This window comes from Cheilinus undulatus, linkage group 6, assembly GCF_018320785.1.
Source record: "Cheilinus undulatus linkage group 6, ASM1832078v1, whole genome shotgun sequence".
Taxonomy (NCBI): Eukaryota; Metazoa; Chordata; class Actinopteri; order Labriformes; family Labridae; genus Cheilinus; species Cheilinus undulatus.
The window spans coordinates 16,073,924-16,098,246 of record NC_054870.1 but is presented as its reverse complement, the minus strand read 5'-3'; the positions used below and the strand labels follow the sequence as shown (position 1 = coordinate 16,098,246).

Below are 24,323 nucleotides of genomic sequence, written 5' to 3'. Positions count from 1 at the left end.
TCATGCCTCTGACCTAATAAAATATGTTGTCATCATTTTTTCATACAAGAGTGTCAGTTTGCTAAAATGTCACAAACCTTTTCATTTTTTGTTCTGGACCATCCCTTTGACTTCCTAACATAGTCCATTTTTTGTGTGCATAATCTGCCTTACATCCCCAAAATTGCATGCTTGACCCTGACTTTGGTATTCCAAAGAGTGAACATACCTGCTCCAAGTTTAGCAACCTCCTCGAGATCAGCAGAAGTTCTTGCAGATGCGATGGCCTCTGGGAGCTTCAGAGTGAAAGGCAACACATCCCTAAGAAGTGAAAAGGGATAGAGGCTTGGTCAACAGAGAGAGAGTGTAAAAGAGGGCAGAGTCACTGAAAAACTAGTCCTTTAAGTGTGTGAGTCACTGAGTTGGGAAAGAGGAGCGTGGCTTGGACTGGGAATGTGGTGTTGGCTAAACCACGGACTCAACCAGAGGGCAATATGGGTCCTCCTGCTTTCGTCCTTTCAAGGCTTTGACGTAGATTAAAAAAACTACAGTCAAGAAACCCTAAGCTGAAAAATACACCTCTAACCCTGATATTACAACACACAGAGTAGCATTTTAAAAACAAAGGTTCTCAGCAAAGAATCTAGGGGTGACCCGGAATAGTCTGCGATTCGACGATTTGATTCGGAGAAGTCTAATTCGACTATGAACCTCATAGTCGAATGTTGTTATGTAACCAAGATCGTGCCTTTTGATATAGGTATTAAATAGTGTTGCTGATCAATTCAGGTTCAACTGTCAACATATGAGAACATCATATCTAAATTCGACATATTGTGTTAGAAATATGCATAGCCCTCTACAGGGTAGGGTAACCTGGCTACTGCAAGTGAATTTTTCCATTGGCTGATTTGGGGGCAGATGCCATATTTGGTGCCAGCTTTCCTCACCAAAGAGCTCAACAGTGACTGCCCATCTTTTTGTGGTTTTGCTAGTAAATTGTCCCTTTAAATCCTCTGTAGGAGAAAAAAACTCCATCAACTCTAGGATTACCAGCTGGCAGCTGAAATTTGCAGGCAACAGTGAGTTCCAACAATCAGACACTGGGCTACAACACTTTAGAATTGAGGGTAGTGTAGTTCCTTTCCCCGAGATCTAGCATAAATCCTGTTTTACCTAAAGTGAGTTTGATAACATAGAACTTGTGTCTTCTACAAGAGCACATACCATACTATTAATGGAAAGTCTACTTTGAACTGTTAGGCTACAATAGCTAAAATCATATTAGGGGTGACCCGGAATAGTCGGCAATTCGACGATTTTATTCGGAGGAGTCCGACTCGACTATGAACCTCATAGTCGAATGTTGTTATGTAACCAAAATCGTACCATTCTGACTACCTGGGGGTGCCCACAGCTGCTAAGCCTTGGTTTCTCACTACATCTACTGTCCTGCAGTGCTGGGGTTGATTATCTCCTCAGACGGCAAGCACATGGCTAATTATGTATGCACGATGACGTCAAAGCAAATCTATCTCTCTGTGCGTGCTCAGTAATGCTGGGGACTATGAAGGGAAGGTTTGTCCAGAGCTTTCTCATAAAGCAGAATTTTACCCTAAGTGAGGTTTTCCTGGTTAACCAAAGGCTTAATAATGCGTAAGTTGCCACAGTTGGAAAACAAAGTGACATTATTGGATTAACCTCAGTGCATCCATCAACATGTTTAAATCAGAATCTGTTTTTACAGAAATAATCCTGTTCTCTTTCCCACAGTAAAACGTGGTTACACTAGGAAATCTGCATCATGTTCAAGCCGTTTTATTCCCAAAGTGCGATGTGTTTGACCATTGTGAATTCTCCAAATCCCACTCAAGCAGGTACACTTTCTTGGCCCTGGTGCTGATAAACAGGTGTGCATCAGGGTCTGATTGCTCATATGTGCAAACAAGCACAGGGTGTGCAGCATGGACATGATGTATAATCAATAGGATTGCTCCTCTCGACAATCATTAACAACACTGGCAGAGTGTTAAAAAGTTGTTTCCAACAAAAAAGACTCAAAATAAACCACAGAGTGAGTTTAGTTACTGTCATGTTGTCAATGTGTTTCTCCATCGTGCTGACTCTGTGAAACTGTGTTCTTGTAAACTGTATGTGTCATATTACAACTACATAACGTATCCGTGCACAGGCCCAGCTGGGCCTAAAAAATTAAGTGCAGGCCAGTGGGGGACTGAGGAAGTGAACCAGTCATGCTACAGCTTGGTTCAGTGAAACTGGTACTAATGTGTGTGCACGGTAAATCAAACAGAGTAAAATTGAGACAAATCATAATTCAGTATTCTGACATAATTTTAACAGCTCATGTGTTGTGTTGCCCTTATTCTTGATACTGACTGTTAACCTTCATACAGCCAATCCCTGCTTAAATGCCAACAGGAAACCTGAACACTTGCAAAGTTAGAGAAAATAAAACAAAAAAATGAATTTTCCAACAGGCTCTGTCACTATCTGCAGAATCTAACAGATTAGTTGTGTGCTCATTCTTTCCCTGTATAGGTATTCAGTATCTGGCCCAATGACTTCGCAGGAAGTAAGAAAGTTGAATATTTGGTTCTGACACTTCCTTGTTTTTTCTGTTACATTTGCAAACTCAAATCCCTATCCCGCCTGCAATACAGCTTTTTTAATAAAAGGTGTATTCATATATTTAATATGTGAAAAAAATGAGTTTCAAAGTTTCAAAGTGCAAAACAACAATCTTTAAAGTGTGCTTAAGCAGCAGACCCATTCACTTAGATGTATTGTATGAATATTTGAATATATTTGTATATGTACACATAGATATCCATGGACTCTGTAGGTAGACAGAGTTAATGTAGATCATTTAGGCCAAGATAGCACACATTAGTGTGGTCTGAAATCTTACTGTAACTGTAATTACAGTCATTCTTAATAATGAACTCACCTGCTGATGCAGCAAAAAGCAACCAGGCGGAAAAGGTCTGCAAAACTCAGGCCCGATCCCTCCAGAGAAAAAGCTGTAGGAGCAAAGAAAAACTTGATCAGAAACAAACTCTCTGAACTCTCTCACATGCTAAGTATTAAATATTTCACAATATACTGAATCATGCTGGCTTCTCAACCATATATCATGTTTCATCTTGTTTCACTGGCAAAGTAAAAGACAAAAAAAGCTGATAGTTGACCATAAATGCTAGGGCCAAGGAAAGGTTAACTTTATCTTTATAATGTTTTAATTTACATGGATTCCACCCAGATAACAGAATCAGATTGGAATCAGAAGATTTTACTGAGGAGAAAAAAATAACAACCAAGTGTTAGTTCCTCTAGTTTGAGTCATAACTTGCACCACGAGCTGACTTAAAGTGTGTTTTCAGGACTGAAGTTTTAGGTTTATACTACAGTTATATATCGGTGTTGATTCTGGTACTGCAAAAAGAATCTTTAAATATCAGCACACTGGATATCAGCAAAATCCAATATCATCAGGTTAGATCAGGTATGGGAGCATATGCAGGGCCTATGCCCCATCTCTAAAGGTATCCTCCTAGCTGCACCTGCCACGATGGTAAACTGAACAAGCCCACCGGGTCCTGGGCTTCCAGTATGCCGTGAGCTGGCTCAGGCCTTGGAAAGTGCACCAGGTGCCAGTAGAAGTGCAGCCACCTCATATCAGGCAGCTGACTCATCCCATTTCCACTCTCCTGAAAATATCAGCACATAGGGTTTTGCCAACAGTACCCAAAGATTCACTGAAGAAAGGTTGTTACACAGGAGTTTAGTTCTCTGCAGCATCTCTGGCCATCAGTCAGTATCATGCACCCCTAAAATTCAGGTTTATCCCCCTCAGTACTGTATATTTCAGCTTGATGGTTTAAATGAAAAAAAGCTCCAAAAACCAAACTTACCCCACATGTGTAGCACAAACTGGCAGCTTAGCACCTTTCTATCAAAATTAACTCCAGCATTTTTCTGGTGGGCATTTCTCTATGCATATTCACAATTATGAAGCCAAACCATTCAATCTGTCAATTAGCTGGGGATCTTGCAATATCGATTCATATTAAAGATGATTCTCTCTGAAGAAAAGGCAATTGCATCTATAGTCATTTCTCAAATCAAACTCCTGTAGAATAAAAGAGATAACCACAAACTGAAATTTATGAGAGTGTACTGAGAAAAAAACATTACATGGTGTTGGGGATGATGAAAACTTGTTCTCAGATAGTTTATCTGTAACAGTGTGCCAGTTTTTATTGTAATAGTACTGTTTATGTTGGGTATTGTTCTCCACAGGTGGTAGGAGAGACATCACTGACTCTTCAGTCAACACCTTTGACTGGTAGTCAGCATTAACAGGTAGAGGCAGCAAAAGCTGCCGGGGGCAATGATTCACACACATGACATACTCTCACTTGGTAAGCATTTGGAAATTCCAGCTGGGGCTGGCAAAGACAAAAGTCCGCACAAACAGGTAAACCAGGTTGAAGAACACCAAGGATAAAGAGATGGTTTTATTAAGGTTCAGGAAAACCCCAGCTTTTTTGATGACTACAAATAAAACAACAAAACCTAATAGAGTAGCTGTGCTATTTATAGTACATATGTCCTCACACATGTAACAGACAATGATTAAGTATAAGGAAATGCCTAAAAGCCAAATGAAAGATACTTTTAACTCCAGAACAAAGCCTAAAGAGGACTACTGTACAGATCAAGGATGGGGACTGTCTTTCTGGTATGCACACTGAATGCATATTAAATGTGGTGTCTACAGGTAAGTCTATTTATGTGCTGGTTATAGAGGTCTTCGGTTGGCTGTAATCCTCTCATAAAAGTTCCACCAGTTTATGAAGACTGATGATCAGAGTTGTTGTGAATTCCTGGCAATGAGTTTGAGAACAATGTGCCACAGAAATCCCAGCAGGATTTAAAAGATGTTTGCCTGATTGCAACATTTATTAACTAACAGAAGATATCCGCAGAGTCTGATAAAGCTGCTCTGGCTGACAAGTATTAGAGATGGACCAATCTGATCCTGAACACTAGTCTGATTCAGACTCTAATACCTTGGTCAGGTATCAATGGCACTGCGCAGATTCATAGGGCCAGTCCTCGAGGGATATCTATTAGTGCTGGGCCATAAATCGAGTTTTACTTTTTAATCATCAGTTCTTTCTCCTCATAATGATGAATACGCATTAACTGCATCATTGTTCCCCATGCTGTGTTGCACTCATTTGGTCCACAGGTTTTGTCATGTGTGTCAAATGGGGCCCAACCTCCCCCCCTTTATAGTACAAAGACTGCTCAGCCCCTCCCATCAAAACAGTTCTTCCTATATTTAAGTGAGAAGGAGAAGCAGCATTCCTGTTAAAATGAATGACAATGACATGAGGGCAGCCACTGATTAACAAAACAAACAAAGAAAAACATTTCAGCCATATGGAACAATTCTGTTTTGAATAAGGACCTGGAAAATAGAAAATAAGTCACTGAATTTGTTACTTGGGATTGATTAGGGATGCACGATATTGGATTTTTGCCAATATCCAATATGCCAATACTTAGAGATTCATTTTAGCCAATTCCCATACTGATATTTAAATACCCTTTTCGGACAAAAAATGTCAGTCCTTTTGGACATTTTAAGGTTCAAGGATGACCACAGAAACAATTTTTAGTCCTTAAAAACACTGTCAAGTTTAAAAAATGAGGATAAATAAAGAAAAAGACCTCACTTGACATAGGTCTATTGGTTCAGACTAAAACTCCACTGATTTATTAGTATATATGGACAAAATTTACAGTAGATCTATGCTGAAATACACAGGCAAAATATCAGATGGAAATATCAGCAGAAATTTCAAAATCTGCCGATACCGATATTTGCCTTATAAGCTAATATCTGCCGATACCGATACCAGACCGATAATATCGTGCATCCCTAGTATCGATACTTTCCAAGGACACAAAAATAACTTAATTTGAAATTCATGATGATATAGGTATACAGTATACAGAAATCATGATCTCAGAATCAATTAAAGTAAATTTGATTATGTTTCTTTTACCATAATTGAGCAATACTTGGATCTGTACTCAGTTCTATGCAACATGTGTTACTTCACTGCACTTAGTGTAGGGACTTTACTACATGGATTAAAGGTAGATTATTTCAGCGTTTAGCCGACTAGTCTAAAGTCATGTAAATGTATTCTTTAAACAAACCTCACACTGGGGCATCACGGCGGGGCAGGGGTGCAGAGTTTGCATGTTCTCCCCATGCATGCGTGGGTTCTCTCTGGGTACTCCGGCTTCCTCCCACCACCAAAAAGTTGCTCATTAGGTTAATTGATGTCTCTAAATTGGCCATAGGTGTGAATGTGAGTGTGCCTGGTTGTCTGTCTCTATATGTCAGCCCTGTGATTGACTGGTGATCAGTCCAGGGTGTACCCTGCCTCTCGCCCAATGACAGCACCCCCACGACCCCCAGCGGGATAAGTGGTATAGAAAATGGATAGATAGATGGAACTTCACAGTGGAACAGTGAATCAACTTCAAACCATAACGGTGCAAAGTTGGTCTGCAGAATGTGGTTAACCTTAGCAGACCTTCTATCCTCTTTGCAGCCTGAGTCACTTATTTCTTCAGTTATATGTATGAGTATAACCTGACACAGCTTCTGGACAACTTCATCCCCATTTTCTGTATTGAAAAAGTGCTAAACTGTTCCCACAAGAACAGCACAGCTACCTCACCTCATAAGAGAGGTGGCCACTTCCCTTTTACCAAGGCCCTGATGGGCTATTTTTGGCTCTAGCCAAAGTAAAGAAGGTCCCAACTGATCAAATGAGGTGTTAATGTAAAGGCCAGAGGTTGGCAGACACTTTTATATGGCACTTCTAATAATTACCTAAAAAATACATTATTAAAGCAATTACAGTGGACTACTGAGAACAACAACTACAACTTTGAAAATATACTACACCAGTCCATGGATCTTGATGGATGTGAACCTGTTTTTGGACTAAATATTTGACTGTATTTAGATGGTGGGGACTCTTTCTGATGCGGCAGGACTGTTTTTGATGTAACATTATGATCATGAAATACAGGAGAGCTTCTAATGGTGGGCTGTGTCACCTACACCCCTGGAGTTTTTCCAGAAAATACACCATTTCTCCCAGAAATTGTTGCAATTACAAATGTTTTTGGTATACACACGTTTATTTCCTTCATCTGCATTGGAAAAACACAAAAAATCCAAAGAAAAAAGACAAAATCGGCACAATTTTACACAAAACTCAAAAAATGGGCCGGACAAAATTATTGGCACCCTTTGAAAACTGTGGGTAAATCACTTTATTTCAAGCATGTGATGCTCATTTAAACTCACCTGTGGCAGTAACAGGCGCTGGTAATCTAGAAATCACAACTGAAGCCAGTTAGAATGTCTAAAAGTTGACTCAACCTTTGTGTTGTGTGCCTGTGTGTGTCACACCAAGCATGAAGAAGAGAAAGAGGAGCTGAGAATTGTCTGAGGACTTAAGAAGCAAAATTGTGGAAAAATATGAACAATCTCAAGGTTTCAAGACCATTTCCAGAGATCCTGAAATTCCTTTGTCCACTGTGTGTGAAATAATCAAGAAGTTTATAACCCATGGAACTGTGGCTAATCTCCCTGGACGTGGACGGAAGAGAAAAATTGACAAATGAATGCAATGCAGGATAGTTGGAATGGTGGATAAACATCCTCAGTCAACTTCCACACAAATTCAGGCTGTCCTGCAGACTCAGGGTGCAGAAATGTCAGCTCGGGCCATACGTTGTAATCTGAATGAGATGAAGCGCTATAGCAGGAGACCGAGGATAACCCCACTGCTGACAAAGAGACATAAAAAAACTAGACAAGAGTTTGCAAAAATGTACCTGAGTAGGCCTCAATCCTTCTGGGATAACATTTTGTGGACAGATGAGACTACGGTAGAGCTTTTTGGAAAAGCACATCATTCTACTGTTTACAGAAAACAGAATGAGGTCTACAAAGACAAGAACACAGAACCTACAGTCAAACATGGTGGAAGTTCAAGGATGTTTGGGGTTATTTTGTTGCCTCTGGCACTGGGTGCCTTGACTGTGTGCAAGGAATCATGAACTCTGAGACTATCAAAAAAGTTTGGGCTGCAATGTAGGGTCTAGTGTCAGAAAGCTGGGTCTGCATCAGAGGTCATGGGTGTTCCAGCAGGACAACGATCTAAAACATACCTCAAAAAGCACCAAGAAATGGTTGGAGACAAAGCACTGGAGAGTTCTGAAGTGGCCAGAAATGAGTCTGGATCTAAATCCCATTGAACACCTATGAAGAGATCTCAAAACTGCTGTTGCAAGAAGCACCCTTTCAGTTGTTTCAGTTATTTTTTTCGAGGTTGTGAAACCAAATATTAAGTTGAGGGTGCCAACAATTTTGTCCGGCCCATTTTTTGAGTTTTGTGTAAAATTATGTTAATTTTGTATTTTTTCTTCAGATTTTTTGTATTGTTCCAATGCACATAAAGGCAACAGACACATGTATACCAAAAACATTTGTTGTTTGCAACAATTTCTGGCAGAAATGATGTATTTTCTGGAAAAATTCCAGAGGTGCCAATATTTTTTCATCCATGACTGTATATTATTGGTTTGTTTGTAGCCTGTCAAATGCATTAATCGTGGCTGGTGTGGTAGTGTTATCCTGGAATGATTTGGTACAGAAAATAAGAGCTTACTGGTGATGTATAATGTGGTATATTTATGAACAGTCCTTTTGTAAATAACAGCATCTAAGCTTAAGTAGGTAAGCCAGTCTATCACTATCAAGTACATCTTTGGGCAAACACCGTTGGAGAGTTTCAGTCACTTTGAGCGTAGTGCTGCTGTTTCAAAGTCTTTGGTATTTCCAATGAAATCAAACTCTCAGGGTAAGGTCACATCTAACGGGAAAGAGTGTAGACACTAAAGACATGCCAGTGGGTTTTACTGTAAGAAGTGTGGCTTCACAGTAAATCACTGTTTTGCTTGAAGGAAACAAGTAATAATCCAACACTTAACCTGATAAAGACAGAAATATTGCCTGCTTCAGTGTCAGTGCCCCTTTTTCTCATAAAAGACTTTGTTTCACTGTCAGAGATGGACCTCAGAGTCCCTGTCAGCATTCTGAACACCAATGCAGTCTCACAGTCAGACCTGTTAACGTTATTGCCTTGGTTTGGGGTTTGGTATGTTGTTTGGTGGGCTACCACTAAATCTAATTGACCTCCAATCTGATTTGGTAAAGGAGCCAGTGCTTTTTTTTTTAAGGAGGCCGTAACAGTATGAAGTCTGGGTTTTTATCCTCGGCTGTGTTTGGTAGAAAGTGGGATACCAGCCAACCTCTGTCATGTTTCCTTTGGTTTGGAGTTTACTTTCACTCCTACTTCCTTATTTCAGCTTTCAGATACTCAACCTTCTGATTGGGTATCGCTTTAATCAGACTTACAGCTGTACTTTGTCATTGCTTCAACAAACAGCTTGAGTTTCCTTTAAGTTTTTTCTTGGTCAGTCCAAATACAACATGTGTATCACGAAATAATCTAATGTGCAATCATTTAAGTCAAACATTTCTTGATTGTTTAAGAGGGCTGACTCTCCCAAAACAAACACATGCAATTTAACTTTACTTGAAGCCAACAAGAGGCTTTATAGGAGCAAATATATGGAAAAAAAAAACTCTTATTTGACCTGGGACTATAAGAGTTTCCATCCATCTAGTTCAAACAGCAATTCACTGCATTTTACATACCAACAACTGCATGGGTACATAATGTTTTATACTGTAAGTGGGTCAAAATGATTCAGGCCTGTATGATAATTGCAGGTTTATGCTCTGGCTAGCGTGACTACTACAAAACTTTCTTAGAAAAAAACTAGGCTGCATGTAGAAGCTCAACTATTCCACGGGAGGAACTTAGCCAAGTTTAATTCTTATCCACATCACATCAATCCCTGAGGGATAGACAAGGAAATATTTTACCACATAATAAAGGCAGAGATCCTGTTATCACTGGTTTACCTTTTCAACTATCTTACAGTTGGTGCTGCTGGAGGGGGATTTTGAAGCCTGATTGATAGTTTAATCTAAAAAAAAAAATAAATAAATAAATACAAATGAAGTATGGGGTAGTTTTCAGCTACTTACTGTACTGACTCTCCTTGACAAGGAAGTCTTTGACAGGAACTTCAGAGTCTTGGCCCATGCGTACAGATAATACTTTCCTCTGCAGGCTGGTTGACTTCCTCACCACAAACGTCTGCAATACAGAGAAGGAAAAATCCCATCAGAACATTTACTTCAGTGTTTATGTCAACCTATATCCTTCTGTATGTAGTTATTCTGACTGTCAATGATTTTAAGTTTGACAAAAGATGCCAAGAATAAAACAACAATAAATGACCAAATGTTCCCATACATTTTCTAGACTACTGAGAATTTGGACATCAGCTCCAATATCTTTGTTTAAGTAATGATCTTAGACTATGTGTGTATCGTGACAGGTGGATATACTTATAGTGCATTTATTTCAAATACTCATCATAATGGTCTCAAATGCTACTCACAAGTTCTGTACAATATATAATGATGATCACTTTGTAAATGGTCACATTCAGAGTGAAAGTGCAGTGGTTCTAAAGTGGTGGTTCTGGACTGAAAAGAGGATCATGGACCTGTTTTCAGTGGGTCAGGAACGTTTGCTTCTGAGAAAATAATTTTGGCAAAGAGCCTCAAGCAGACAGAGTACATTCATATATATCATTTAATAATTTAACAGCCAATTAATGCAGATTACAATTGGGTTTAATCATCTAGTGTAGGCCAAGTCTAGAAAACAACCAGAAAACAGTCAACACTGAGCGATATTTATTTAACCCCCAGAACATTTCTAATATATTTTTATGGAATTACAGTACAATAAGTTAGAGTCTTAGGTTGCATGTACACATGGACTGATACATCCTTCTAAAATGAACTTTACATGAAAATCAGTAATTATTTATCCGTTTTCGCTGTAAGAAACAGGATCATCTATATATTGGCTTGAAAGCCTCATACTTTTATACGCAGTTGCATCCAGTATCAGTAAAACCCTTTTCATTCTGCTCAGATCAGCTCTATTGGAAAGTTCATGAGCAGCAATGACTTAGGAGGCTGTATCTAAAGAAATATCAAACAAACACACACTGGGGAGGTACAGAAGTTCTGCATATCCGATAGAGAAAGTGGGATGTTTTAAACAAAAGAGCTCTGAGTCATCTCTACTATTCACTCACCCCAGTGGGCTGGCTCTGCAGTAATCGTGTGGCATCCTGGTGACTGAGGCCCAGCTGTAGCCACACGGCATGTGTATGCACCAGTCTATCCAGAACACTGAGCCGCCGATGAAGCGAGTCATAGCCCGAGTCTCTCGCTCCAGCATGCCCTGCACCAATCCCAGCACGAGGCGAAGCCGGCAGGAAGAGACCTCCCACCTCCTCACTCAGCCTGGAAACAAGATCAAACACATGAGAGTAAAATACCAGGACTTTATATTTCCTACCTAAATGTAATGAAAATCAAACATGTTGCTATGTTGCAGAAACTCTTCTTGCTCAACTTTCAACAACTTAGTGGGCCACTGGAAACAAAGAACAGTTTGCACTTTCCCTAAAACTTAAGTTTGTGTTTTAAAGTTGTGCTCCTGGTAAATTAGAGTTGATTCTTAATGATTTCAGTACTGCTTGGATTAAAAATGACTTTCCAGAGAATATATGTCTCTCTGAGTCACCAACATCCTCTGAATTATCTTTTATAACTTCTCCCCTTTTCTGCACCCTCTATGTTCTTGTTTGTATTTATTTGGGCTACAGTTTTGATTTTATGCTTGCATATATGTTTTTAAAATCTCTTTTACTGCCCTATGGTATTGTGACTTTGGTCCACAGAGGAGGAAAAGGAAAATGGCAGAGCAGCTAAAATCAAGGCATCTTTTGAGCCATGGAAGAGTCACATGCTGACACAAAGCTGCACTGTTGCTTTTATAGCTAAAGACCCCTGGAGTCAAGCAGGTGAGACTTGATTTTCAACAACAAAATGTATCAACAACAGTGGGAATACAAAGGATAATAAATGAAGTTATATTATTTCAAAAATCTAATTCTTAATAAGAAAAACAAACACAATTATGGTAAGCAGGATGTTTTTTGCAAACTATTCTCAAAAATTCAGACTTGAATGCTTGCATAATGTGAAGATCGAAACATTTCTTCTGCAAAAAATGAAACTGGTATTTTGACACTTATTTCAGGTTAAAGAAATATTGCACACTTTTAATATGAATAATATAAATGAATATATATGAACGGTCATGATCATTTGGGGAGATCTGTGCTGAAATGAAAGCATTCAATAACTTAATGATGTAAGGATCATATTTCTTGTACTTGCAGTTCATGACTAATATACTTCCAAGTTATAAAACTTATCTATGATTACAAAACAGATAAACTAACTGGAACTGGCATGTGTCATACTGCTGGTTTGTCCCTATCACACTTCCTCAAGAATGAGCAGGTACTTTCTGATTCCACAGAAATGACGTCTCTGAAAACAAATCCATCAGCACACATATAGAGTGAATACTCCTTCAGCATTTCCATTGCACCTCCACATTTTGACTGTTTCTGTATTATTGGTTGAATTTAATATAGTCAGATGCTTGCCTTGTGTCTTTTTTTTTCTATGATGCATTTATTTTATCTGGGTTTAAAGACAGAAACAGCTGGTGTGTTTGTGATTGCCACACATCACATAACATTAAATGCCTTGTAAGAAGGACCTCTGCTGGTAGTTTTAAGGAACAGCACTATCTCAAAACAAAGGCTCATATTGGCTAGTACGTAGAAGAGGACACTCACAAACTTCTGATGACTTTCTCGCAGACAAACAAAGTGATAAATTCCTCAATGCAGAAACACTCTGAACTCACCCCAGAAAAGGATCAGTCTTGCTGTCTTCTTCTGCAGGTTTGGTCTTTTTTCCCATTTCCTTCTTCAGTGTGCCGATTTCCCAGGCAAATGAGTCAATCAGCTAAAAAAAAACAGAGGAAAATCATGTTCGTTTCAAGGGAAAAAAATGTATACAAGGGGGAAACATGGACCTGTAAAAGCTAGGCGTCTCTTAGCCTTCCAGAAATTTTCATTTTTCTACTGATTTTCTCAGAGTATGTGGCGTCTCTTATTTCTGTGAGCTTGAAGAAGGCTGTGTGTGTATGTGGTGTGGGTGAGAGACAACATACCCCCCTGCCTGACCACTTCCCATTGACCAGAGTTACTAAAGAGGAAACAATTCATGAAGACTGTCTGTGAATAAAACTTCAATAACAGACAGAAATAACTCAGCTGATACAAATCTTACATCAAACATTACATAAAAAAAAAAACATTTTTCATCAGTAAATATTCAAATCTACTGATTCTAGAGCTAACATTAAACTCTTTGTATATGATTGAAAAAATATCTTGACAAAAACATGGATCCTCCCCAAAATATGTTAGAAACAAACAATAATACTAAATTATGCACATCATCAAATAGAAACTTTTCTACCATCATTTTGGCTGCAGAGAATGGTTGCTGATAGGGATGTTTCTATCATGTTTTGATACTCCTGATATTTCTATTATTGAGATCTAACAGTACCCATTATTTATAATATTTCATTATATCAGCTGGTTTAGCAGTTGGCCAGCCCACTTAGATTTGTAGCGCACTAAGACCTCCTACAGGTGGCAGTGTAACGTGATAAAAACAGCACAAAACCATCCTTATTCAGTCAGCAGCATGCTTGTACTTCCTATGTTCAACAGAACAATACAAAAACCTATAAAGAAAGAATGCAACTACTAGTATTCTACAGTAAGGACAACTGAAGTGATAATTAATTTATTAAGTGTGTTCATTCATGTTAAGTAATTAACACTGATTATTACTAAGCTTATAGGCTAAACAGTCCAAATAGTCTGATATAACAAGCTGAGTACAGGTTTACCTCAAATGGCAGTGCAGACGCCCAAAATCAGAGTCTACAGTCCTCAGTGCTCTAGTGTATAGAGCATGCCTTGCCTTTATTCTCTCTCCCCATATTTCCGGTCTCTCTTCAGCTGTCCTCACAGAATAAAGGCAAAAAAGCCCCAAAAAAATCTTTTAAAAAAGGCGATAAGCTTTCTGGAAGAAGGTGGCAGTGATTATTTAAAAAATCTTGGGTTTTACTATGAGTACAACATTGTCATCTATTTATCTTGGACTTTTACCTGATGGTCTCAATAGAAATGATACCTTCCTCCTTACAATCCTGCTGGCGGCTAGAAAAAAAGCCATTACAAAGTGCTGGTTACAGAAAAACTGCCCAACCACTGGCCTCTTTATTAGCATCGTAAAACAGTTGCATCTTTTGGAACAGATGACTTATTCTATACAACTCCAAAAAGATCTTGGGAGACAATCAGTGGAAAAAATGGATTATTTGTGTAATTAATGTATACTTGTGCTTCAAAAACCATCACACATGCATGTATGTAGGTATGAGTATGCATATGGGTGTGTGTGTGTGTATACATACATACTGTATATCATGTGTATGGTAAATACAAGCTTTTGTGTGTAACATCTTATTTAAATGAGGTAATTTTGTTTCCCTCAAGCAAATAATCCAAGACCTCATGATTATTTTTCCTCTGAAATTTTCTTTCCCTTCTTCATTTTCTTTATTTAACCGTTACTGCAAATTTGTTCTAATAAACTAAAATGAAAAAGTAAAATATAAAAAGCAATAAGCCTCAGAACATTAACTCAGTTGTATTACGCACCTATTGCAATTATTTTAAATTGCTAGGAAAAGAATCAATTCTCACTTCCAATCAACTGTATTTACTTGTTTCAAAGCTCTTGCTAAAACCCACATATTCTTTTTCTTGAAGTTGCATTTGAACAAATCATTATGACATTTCATTTACCTGCCACTCATTTTACCAAGCTGACCTTAAACAAATCATCATGCAACTTTTATGTCATCTAGTTTAGTTAGCGAGCTAGCTTTTACTCTGTAGGTTTCATTGCTGATTTCAACAATGGATTACTCTTTTACTAATGAGGCTCATAAAGTTAACAAGGTTAACAGGACCTCACCATGGCTGCTTTGAGAGGATGATGTCTGTGCTTCAGCAGCAGTAGTTGATTACATGGGCGTTTTTTTTTTTTTTTTCAAGCTGAAAGTCAAAGGTGCTGTATTTCACTTTTATTCATTTATGAAGAGTTGTGATGTACCTAATTATTTTTGGCTGGCATTTCAGTTAACCTTTAAAATTCACTACAGCACCCACACAGTGCTTTCTTCTCTTCAGCCGCTTTGGTTTTAGCACCAGTTTTGATGTATCAATCCCATATTTTTTATGAAAATTGGCCAATTATATAAGTTCCTAAACAATCTGGGTATCTTTAGCTTTTTTGCAACCAAAGTAAATGAAACCATAAAAAAAATTGGTCAAGTTTGTGGTGTCTGACTACTTCAAAACCCAAACAACCACCTTCAGTTACAACTAGTCTAAGTGTTTCTCTGCTCACAATTCTCAAACATCATTCTCCTTGAAAAGATTTAAGCATTACACTGTATTTACTCAAACATCTTTGAAGTACCTTCTGCAGGAGAAACCACAAAATCTATTTTTGGTACTATTTTCTATTGACTGGTGAAGCAAAAGCTTCCAACTGCATATACATTTTGTGGTAACTTTTTTGTGCTCAATGTTTCAGTGTTAATTGAGAGAGCACCATTCTGGCCCCAGATTCAAGCTGTCTTTACACTAAAGAAACTTACCTGACAGCAAGTCAAGCAAGCTATTCCCTGTACATTCATTTAAATCCTGGCAATCCCACTATTAATGGTTCGAATTTTTCAACAACTTACAGCACTTTTTTTTTCAAGTTTTTGCTCATATTACACATTAGTACATCACTACAGACACATTACTGCAGCAGCTTTAAATCAAACACTTAAAACTGGTGACAATGACAACAAGCCACAAAAATGCACTGTACTGGTCACTGAGTTAAATGGATCAAAAAGTTGCAGGCAATGTAAACGCTGCTACATCCTCAGCAAGCTAACCGAATTTACATTGACCTGATTTCAGATTTTTCTATTATAAAACTAGAATTACTTCTTCATTCAACAACTTGATTTTTTTGTTGCTGCACTAAAAAAGGGTACAACAGTTACACCACTGTTATATTTCTGATCTAATGAAGCGGCTTATCAAGCTTTAAACTCAAATCACTGGGATTTAAAGCTGAATGAAAACAAGGACATTAACGAGTCATTCTTCTTGTTTGTTTCATTCCTGATTGAGTTTGTTAAATGGTAACACTGCATGGAGTTTTCTTTTCCCCAGATTTTAAACTGACCTTGATTTACTCTGGTGTCATTTGTTTCGTTTCCCAGTTATCTATCTAGTTGAGCAATGTGTTGGGCAACATCAGATAAGCTGCTTAAGCAGCAAGGAAATAATCAGCTCAGCTGTTTGACAGGAAATCAAATTCTTATTTATATTTCATTTCTGGTGCAGCCTCAGTTCATCAGAACGACTGAATCACATTCTGAGTTAAATCTAAACTCCTCTAGACACCTTCACCTCTGTCCTGATACAATTTCACCATGATGAATGGACATTGATTTGATTTATATTGTGATTCTTAAGGATTGCTATTATTCAAGTACCATGATGCAATATATCAATCATTAGAATTTTTTTTCCTTTTAAAACCAAACCAGAGAAGAATATCACGAGGAGAATATCATTCAAAAACCTTTGCACATCGTTAGGGGTGTAAAGGTGCGTGTATTTGTATTGTACCAATTCGGTACGGCCCTCTTGGTACGGTACAGACATGTACTGAACGGATACATGTGGAATGAAGCTCACATACAGACAGAAAACCAGAGCGTAACTCACTGTCACACTGTCCTGGCGACCACACAACTACAGAAAATGAAAGCAACAGGCTGAATATTCACAGTTGTTGCCCAGTAAAATACAACAGTGGACAAAGACAGCACAGTAGTGCTGACATTATTCAGCAGCTGTGTCGCTGACAGCACGCCGTCCAGCGGACCAATCAAAGCAGTTCAAAAACCACCACTCAAACAAGAACTTCACTGTAACGAGGAGGAACAACAAAAAGACTCACCAGCCGGTTATGAATTTCCAATGATTTAAGATCTTTTTATTATAACACTGGTGCTCTGGCTCTGTGAATCAAATTAATTTTACCTTAAACTGTCAGCCTCCGACGATGGGGAGAATGGACTCCAACATGTCTGCAGCTGTGCCATAGGTAAAGTTATCCTCAGATTTCACACGGCTCTAACCTCTTTATCCGCCTAGATGGGTTGTGAAAAGTTCTCCCAAACTTTGTAGTAGGTCCTATTGGTTAAAAAAGTAATCCGGTGCTGAAGTTTGTGTTGAAATCGGCAGAACAGACGCTAATTAGCATACTTAACAAGCTAGCATGGTTGTATGATGATGCATTTAAGTTGGCTGGGAAATTTTAGTGTTTAAAGAAAGGGCATAAAAACGTCAATATATCAATTAAAAAAAAAAACAACAACAACTAGTAATTCAAAAACATATTTATTTGTTTATATTTTTACCCATTGAAGAACTTTTGGAAGGAGGTTGCCGCATTATTAATAATTTCAATGTAATTTATTCAGCCTATTTATTTTAATACAATTTAATAAAAAAATGAAATTAAAATTACATTTTATTTATTTGCTTTAATTACCGTACTGAAAACGTACCGAACAGTGACTTCAAAACCAAGGTATGTACCGAACTGAAATTTTTCTGTACCGTTACACCCTTACACATCATGGATGATAAAAAAGCAATGATTTACCAACTTACATTTTCTTTTACTACTTACCAAACATTCAGCTGCAACATCTGATCTGTTCCCAAAAATTCCTTTCTCTGTCATCATCTAACAAACAACCGTTTACATTGCTACTTCAGTGACGAGTCCCGCCCCATCTAGTCTGTTATTGGTTGCCTGAAGCAGTGACATCAGCACCCCTGAGCAGCACAGACTGAGATGTGTTAGTTTTAGTGCCTAGGGCAGCTGAATAAAGACTAAACAGGGCCACTGAACACTCTGGAAAAGAAGCTAAGTGCAGTCAGAGTACTGGATACTGGATTTTGCTGATAACCAATATGCAAAAAATGTACAAATACATTTAAGCCAATAACGTAGTGGTGGGTGGTAAACCGGTATCATTACAGTCATCAATAAAATTTCTGTCATGGAATGGGCCTTTGCTACACTTTCATCACTGGGTTAAATGCATGTGTTGTGTTGTAAGTCCATGTCCTAAGTCCATGATATTATTGCTTCCTCCATTGGGTGAGTACATTAAGAAGTTAAGAGGTAAATGTTTGCTTAAAGGATTGGCTAAATGTCCTCAAAACTTAACTTTTTCTCATCAGTGGTGCCATTGTAGCTCTGTGACCCACTGACCTCTTGGTGACCCTTTGCTCTCGCTGCAGGATGAGATGTAATGTTGATATTGTGATGATTTATGATCCGGAGTCTGTGCATTGTGTTGTATTCTGAAAGAACTAAATATTCTGCTATATTCAGCTGTCATTAGGAAAGCAGGCTGTGTATGCTTGGAAAAAGGACTTGGGAAATGCCAACATTAAAAGCAAGTAGATGGAAAACTGCACTCCTGTCACACTAACTCTATATCCACAAGGGCAATGTCAACCATAGTTATTTAAACAATAAAGAAATTACATCTAAGTCATCCCTCTGTGTGGCATTTCTTTTAAGGGAACAACTTTTGAATAAAACTATAGCTGCTGTTAGGTAAGTTAGCCAATAAATATCTACCAACTTGTGTTAAATTCAGTAACTCACATGTAAACAACTACATGCAGCCAGTCAGTTATTTGTAGTGCCATCAGAACTCTCCCACGTGGTCTTTACATTAAAATCCCTGAACTTACTGCTCCTGGTCTTCTATTTATAGCTCTCTTTCTACCCCACCTTCTTGTGGTTTCCTCTCATACCTAAATTACAGTCAAGAGCAGATGCTTGAGAGGATCTCACTGCTGTGTGCTCAGGCATTAAAGGTCAGCTTGTGTTTAATCAGCTCCAGGCATTTAGCACCAACAGCCATTTTGGGCATTGGGATACAAAGTTGACTACATTTCAGTCCATGCATCTGTACTATGAATTAGTGCTGCATGATATTAGCGATTTAGACATACAAGACAAAATTGGGATAAAAAACATAAATGCAAAGAATAATGACAGTTCTAAAGGGTATATTTCTTACTGAAAAGATAAAATATTAAGTTACATAAAAATACAAAACCTGAAGTTTTTATAGTGCTGCTTAAAAAGTATTTTCCTCAAATAAAAGCTTTTCCTTTTTTGAAATTAAGGTACTTCTACAAGCGCAAATGCAGTGGCACTATTGTAAACTTAAAGCCCTTTCTGCAGGTATTTTTGTAAACCTTTAAAGTACTACTTTATACAAAAAAAAATGCAGTTTTTGTGATTATGTAATTGTACAACCTGACATCATGATCTTGATTGCAATTAAAATTAATTGTGCAGCACTACTGTGAATGCACCATATGTCTTTAGTGCCCCCCTGTGATTGGAACTCACTTGCACACCTTCTATGAAAGTTATAGGCTATTCATCATTTCTGTGGTTTTCAGGTTAACCAAGACTAGCAGTCCAAGAACAGTATTAGCAATGAACAGCTGGCAATAAGAATGGTGAATTAGCCATGAGGTAACAGTACCTCTTTAACAGCTTTTCTCCTTCATTTGGTCATGCCTTTAAAAGAAACAGTGGTACTATTTATATTCAGTGGTACACTGATTTGATTGAAATGACCTTTCAAGACAATTGATGAGCAAGCAGTGATGTGGCATTCATAACAGATGTTTCTGAAAGCTGGCTCTTTTATGCAAACGATTGGGGTCAGCTCCTGTTTGAGAGCTGGACTCAAAACAGTCAAAACAGTACCAACTGAAGAGCTGTAAGGGAGCCAGAAGACCAGCTCTTAATACTGAGCTGAGCCAAACAAATGATCTAGTTCTCTAATAACAACCACAATTCCCATCACAACAAGCAACGCTGGAGGGAAGTAAGCAAGTCATTAATCATTGGTGAACTATAAGGATGCATGACATTGGGTGAAAATGTTGATAATTCCAAACTGCAGATAACGGTCTGCCTACCTGCACACACCAAAGCTTCCCGATACATTATTACTCAATACAACTCAGACTACAAAAACACTAAAATCAGAAGGCAGAGACTTCAAAAGCTAAGCTATCTTAAGATGCACACAGAAATTATTCTCAGAAGTGATTTTCAGGAAAGTTGAAAAATGCGCTGAAGTGTTCTGATCTTTGCTATAAAAAGTGAGTCTGACGCCCTAAAACGCTGGTTGATCATATGAAATGAATCATATGGATGTTAATTTCCACAAGACAGCCTTCGATTATTTTAACTGTTGTGTATTTTAGTGTGATGTATGATCTCTGTTTACTTCCAACCTCTGTTGTGAGGTGTGGTTACATTTAAGTGCCATGTGTGTTTAAGACTAGCCTGTAATTATGACAGGCTGTAGATAAACAGTAACAGAGACACCACACTACACACAAGCAAGAACTGGTCTAAGAACAACTTCATCCAATAGGGTAGCACACTTTGTGGCTTCTTTTTAACAAGGGAACTGTAGAGATAATTTATAAGGCTTTTTATTAGATATAGGCTCATAACATCTGTTTAACGCTTGCATTATACCATAACACATTCTTTATTCCATATGCTAGATTTTAATTTATATTTATGACTAACATAAGAACAAAAGCTTACAGCTCTGAAGAGTTTCCACAGTCCTTCTTGAGTCCTCTGGAGAAAATAACTTCTGTTAGTACTTTTTTTTGAATGGTGTCAAAAGAGATTGCAGAAAATGTGAAGGAAGACTGCTGATAACAAGTCAAGTGCAGCTCTAATTATAGGCTTGCTTCTGTTGACCTCTCAGAGTATAGGACAAGGCTTCTTTGGAAAGAAAACAAAAGAATCATAAACTGTATTGAAACTGAAGCACAAGTGTCTCAAATGTTATAAAAACACAAATCAGAAGGCAGAGATACTCTTGATTTATCATTCCACTTGTACTTTTGCCCAGTAGAGGTCACTGAGCTATGGCTCTGAATTATATACTCTTATTCCAATCAAATCTCTTCAACAGTAATATATTAAACCAATGCAGTTCAGCATTTTCAGTGCTCAAATATACCCTCAATAATCAGTAAGAGGGCAGAGGAGAAACTTAAAAGTCTTCTTTTCCAGGTCTAGAGTTGCTGCTAATGCCACCGCATGATTACTTTCTATTAATTTTATGTTTTCTTGGTTGCATTGCCTTGTAAAAAACATTCAGCACAAGGAGTGTTTTAAAACAAAGGCAATAAAACTGGACTTTTTAAATGCATATTAACATGCTGGTCCAATTTTAGGCAAGTCACTATACTTGAAGATGAACTTAGGCTCCTAGATAATGTGGGTGGAAGTAAATTTGCTCTTGCATTTAAACACCTCAGTCAGACCTAAATGGGATTTGGCCTTCTGCACATGCTCCACAGCCTCTGCGGTGGGATTTGACCAGGAAGCGGAACAGCATAAATGCTAAGCATAGCAAAAATTGAGTTATTTTCTGCCTTCAGATTTCACCATAAGCTAGTTATACCTTGTGTTGTGTATACATCAAAAGTAAAGAATAAGGACCTGTGTCCGCGATCTCATTTTCAAAGCACATCTCACCACCATCCTTGTTGCTATGTTAAAAAAATCCTCAATGTCCAATCCCGCTAAATCCTCCCGTTTTCATGGGTAGAATCTGTAACACTGTTCTAAATGACTTGTGTGCTTCATATTTCTGTTTTCAAAGGATACATGACACAGAAAGCATGAAGACAATGTAAAGAAATTCTTCCTTGACATGCCCAGAAGCTGAAGACGTGAAAACTTTACCCTTGAAAAGACATGTCAGATTTGTTTTAATAAGTCCCACCCCTTTTTGATTTTGACTGGCAAGTGAAGGAGAAGGGACACTGACAAGTGCAGAGCTGTCCAAAAGGTTGTATGGTTTTCAACTGAGAGGGCTTTAAGCAACAGGCAAGCCTGAGAAAGTGCCCTCCTGTCCTTTATAAACTCCAGGAGCTGCAAACGTAAAGCCCAGAGAGAGTTTAACTTCATTTTTTATAAAGGTACTACTCACTGATCTATTTAGTAGTGCTGCACAATTTAGTTCTTTGATATCTGTGATATTAGTGCCTAAAATTGAGCATATTATACCTTTAAAATTAGTTCTTCTTTACCAGATTTTTACCAAACAAGAAAATTAAAAGTTGCTTTTCAAAGCAGCTTGTATTTCTCATAAGTTACCCAAATTGGCCAAGATCTATTTCCATGCTCTGATATCTTTACAGTAATCAGAATTTCTTGAATTGGTTAAAGAATCTACATGTTCCTCAAAATATATTGGTTAGGCAATCCAGGAGAAACTGAGCTTTACCAAAAATAAACAGAGACAAAGAGCCTGGCAGGAGAACCACAGAGCTATACTCAACTCCACCTCTTTCCTCCTCCTCTTTAATTATAAACAGGAATTAGCCCATAACTACAAGGCTGTCTGCCCCCCACCCACGGCTCCTTAATCCACTATCTTTTTAGATCTGAGAGTAAATACGTTTGTATTCTTGTCTCGCCGTTTCGTACCTTGAAGAAGCTGCCTTTCTTCTCCTGCTTGCAGGGCGGACTAATGGTACTGGTGGACATGTTGTCAGGTGTTGTGTCTTCTCTGTCAGACTCTCAGCTTGACTGTCTGAAAGAGAAGGAAAATATTCAGAAACACAAAACAAGGAAGTTCAATTTGACCATGCACTTCAGATCACTCTTAACAGAAACGTATGAAGACAGAAGTGGATTTAAAGCAGCTCTGTTTCACAGCGTCACAGTTTTAACTCCCTTTTCAAATGGAAAATGACAGCCTTAAAAAAGTCAAAGTAACAACAAAACATATCTGTAACTCTCATTTCTTTGTGTTTAGCTAAAATACACTGGGGCATGTGTTTTTAATTAAGATTAAATTACTAACTGATGCTGCCAATTATGAACCTCTTATACAGTGTCAACTTGAAAAAAGCTGAAACAAATTCAAAAATAAAATCAAACTTTTGCCTCAATCAAAAGTTCATCCAAAAGCTCAAGTACTACTTTTAGAGAAGACGATCTTAGCTTAAGTCTATGACAAGGTTTATCAATGTCATGGCTTTGGTCGTCTCTCATCCTGCTCACTGATTAGTTTGTGGACAAAGAAATACATAAAACACTTCCTGTTCAACACCCAACAGCAGAACAAAAACGATCAGAGACTAGATGATTTACAAAACAGAGTATTCAGCAGCTTTGGGACTGATAATTTCAGTTTCTAGTTAGTCGAGCCCAGTCAGACTGTAATTCATGAGCTAACCTGAAATATGACTCCAAATAGATGGTTTCATGTTCCTCTCTAACTGCCAGAAAGTTACTGAGAAGTTCTGACTTTAATTATAGCTGGATGACGTTTAGCCAGTGAAAAATTAAAAGTCAGCACAGGGTGTTGTTGCACAATGGAAACAAAATATTGATTACAAAAGTGTGGATTTTGGATTTACAGCATGAGGTTTTCCATGAGTCCCTGACTAAATTTTATGTACTGGCTTATTCGAGAGCATGGAAGTTCATAAACTAGCACTATTAAAAACCCAAAAGGCTTTGTTTGGTCACAAAGCAAGTCATTAGGAAGGGGCACTGAAATGCATCACTGGTTTGAGCTGGCAAATCAACAGCAACATCTTAATCTAATGCACCATTGCATTTGGTGTAATGAAGAGACATTCATTCAAACTAGACTCATGTTAACTCAGCACATCAAGTACATAAAGTATAGAGCAAATTTGGGATATACTAGCTTACTGATTACAGTCAGCACCATCAGGATAACTGGCACCAGAATGACCAGTTTGTTAAACCAATCATAAGCATTATTATCAAATCAGGCTTATAATTCTTGTTCTTACAAGTGCTGAACAATAAAGCTGCAGTAGTATAGTTATCCCATAGTTTAATGCACACAAACTTT

At 38.0% G+C, this 24,323-nt stretch overlaps 1 protein-coding gene across 1 annotated transcript in view; it reads right to left on the bottom strand.

The window, feature by feature from the left end:
- The window catches only part of rin2 (Ras and Rab interactor 2), a 79,447-nt gene that overhangs the window by 32,410 nt on the left and 22,714 nt on the right, over positions 1 to 24,323 (bottom strand). The window contains exons 2-7 of the mRNA XM_041789405.1: positions 22,919 to 23,024; positions 13,044 to 13,144; positions 11,350 to 11,560; positions 10,220 to 10,331; positions 2,948 to 3,020; positions 209 to 300 (exon numbers count right to left, since the gene is read on the bottom strand). Coding sequence (XP_041645339.1) covers positions 209 to 300; positions 2,948 to 3,020; positions 10,220 to 10,331; positions 11,350 to 11,560; positions 13,044 to 13,144; positions 22,919 to 22,978 — 649 coding nt within the window. The 5' untranslated portion in view covers positions 22,979 to 23,024. The remainder of the gene's footprint in view (positions 1 to 208; positions 301 to 2,947; positions 3,021 to 10,219; positions 10,332 to 11,349; positions 11,561 to 13,043; positions 13,145 to 22,918; positions 23,025 to 24,323) is intronic.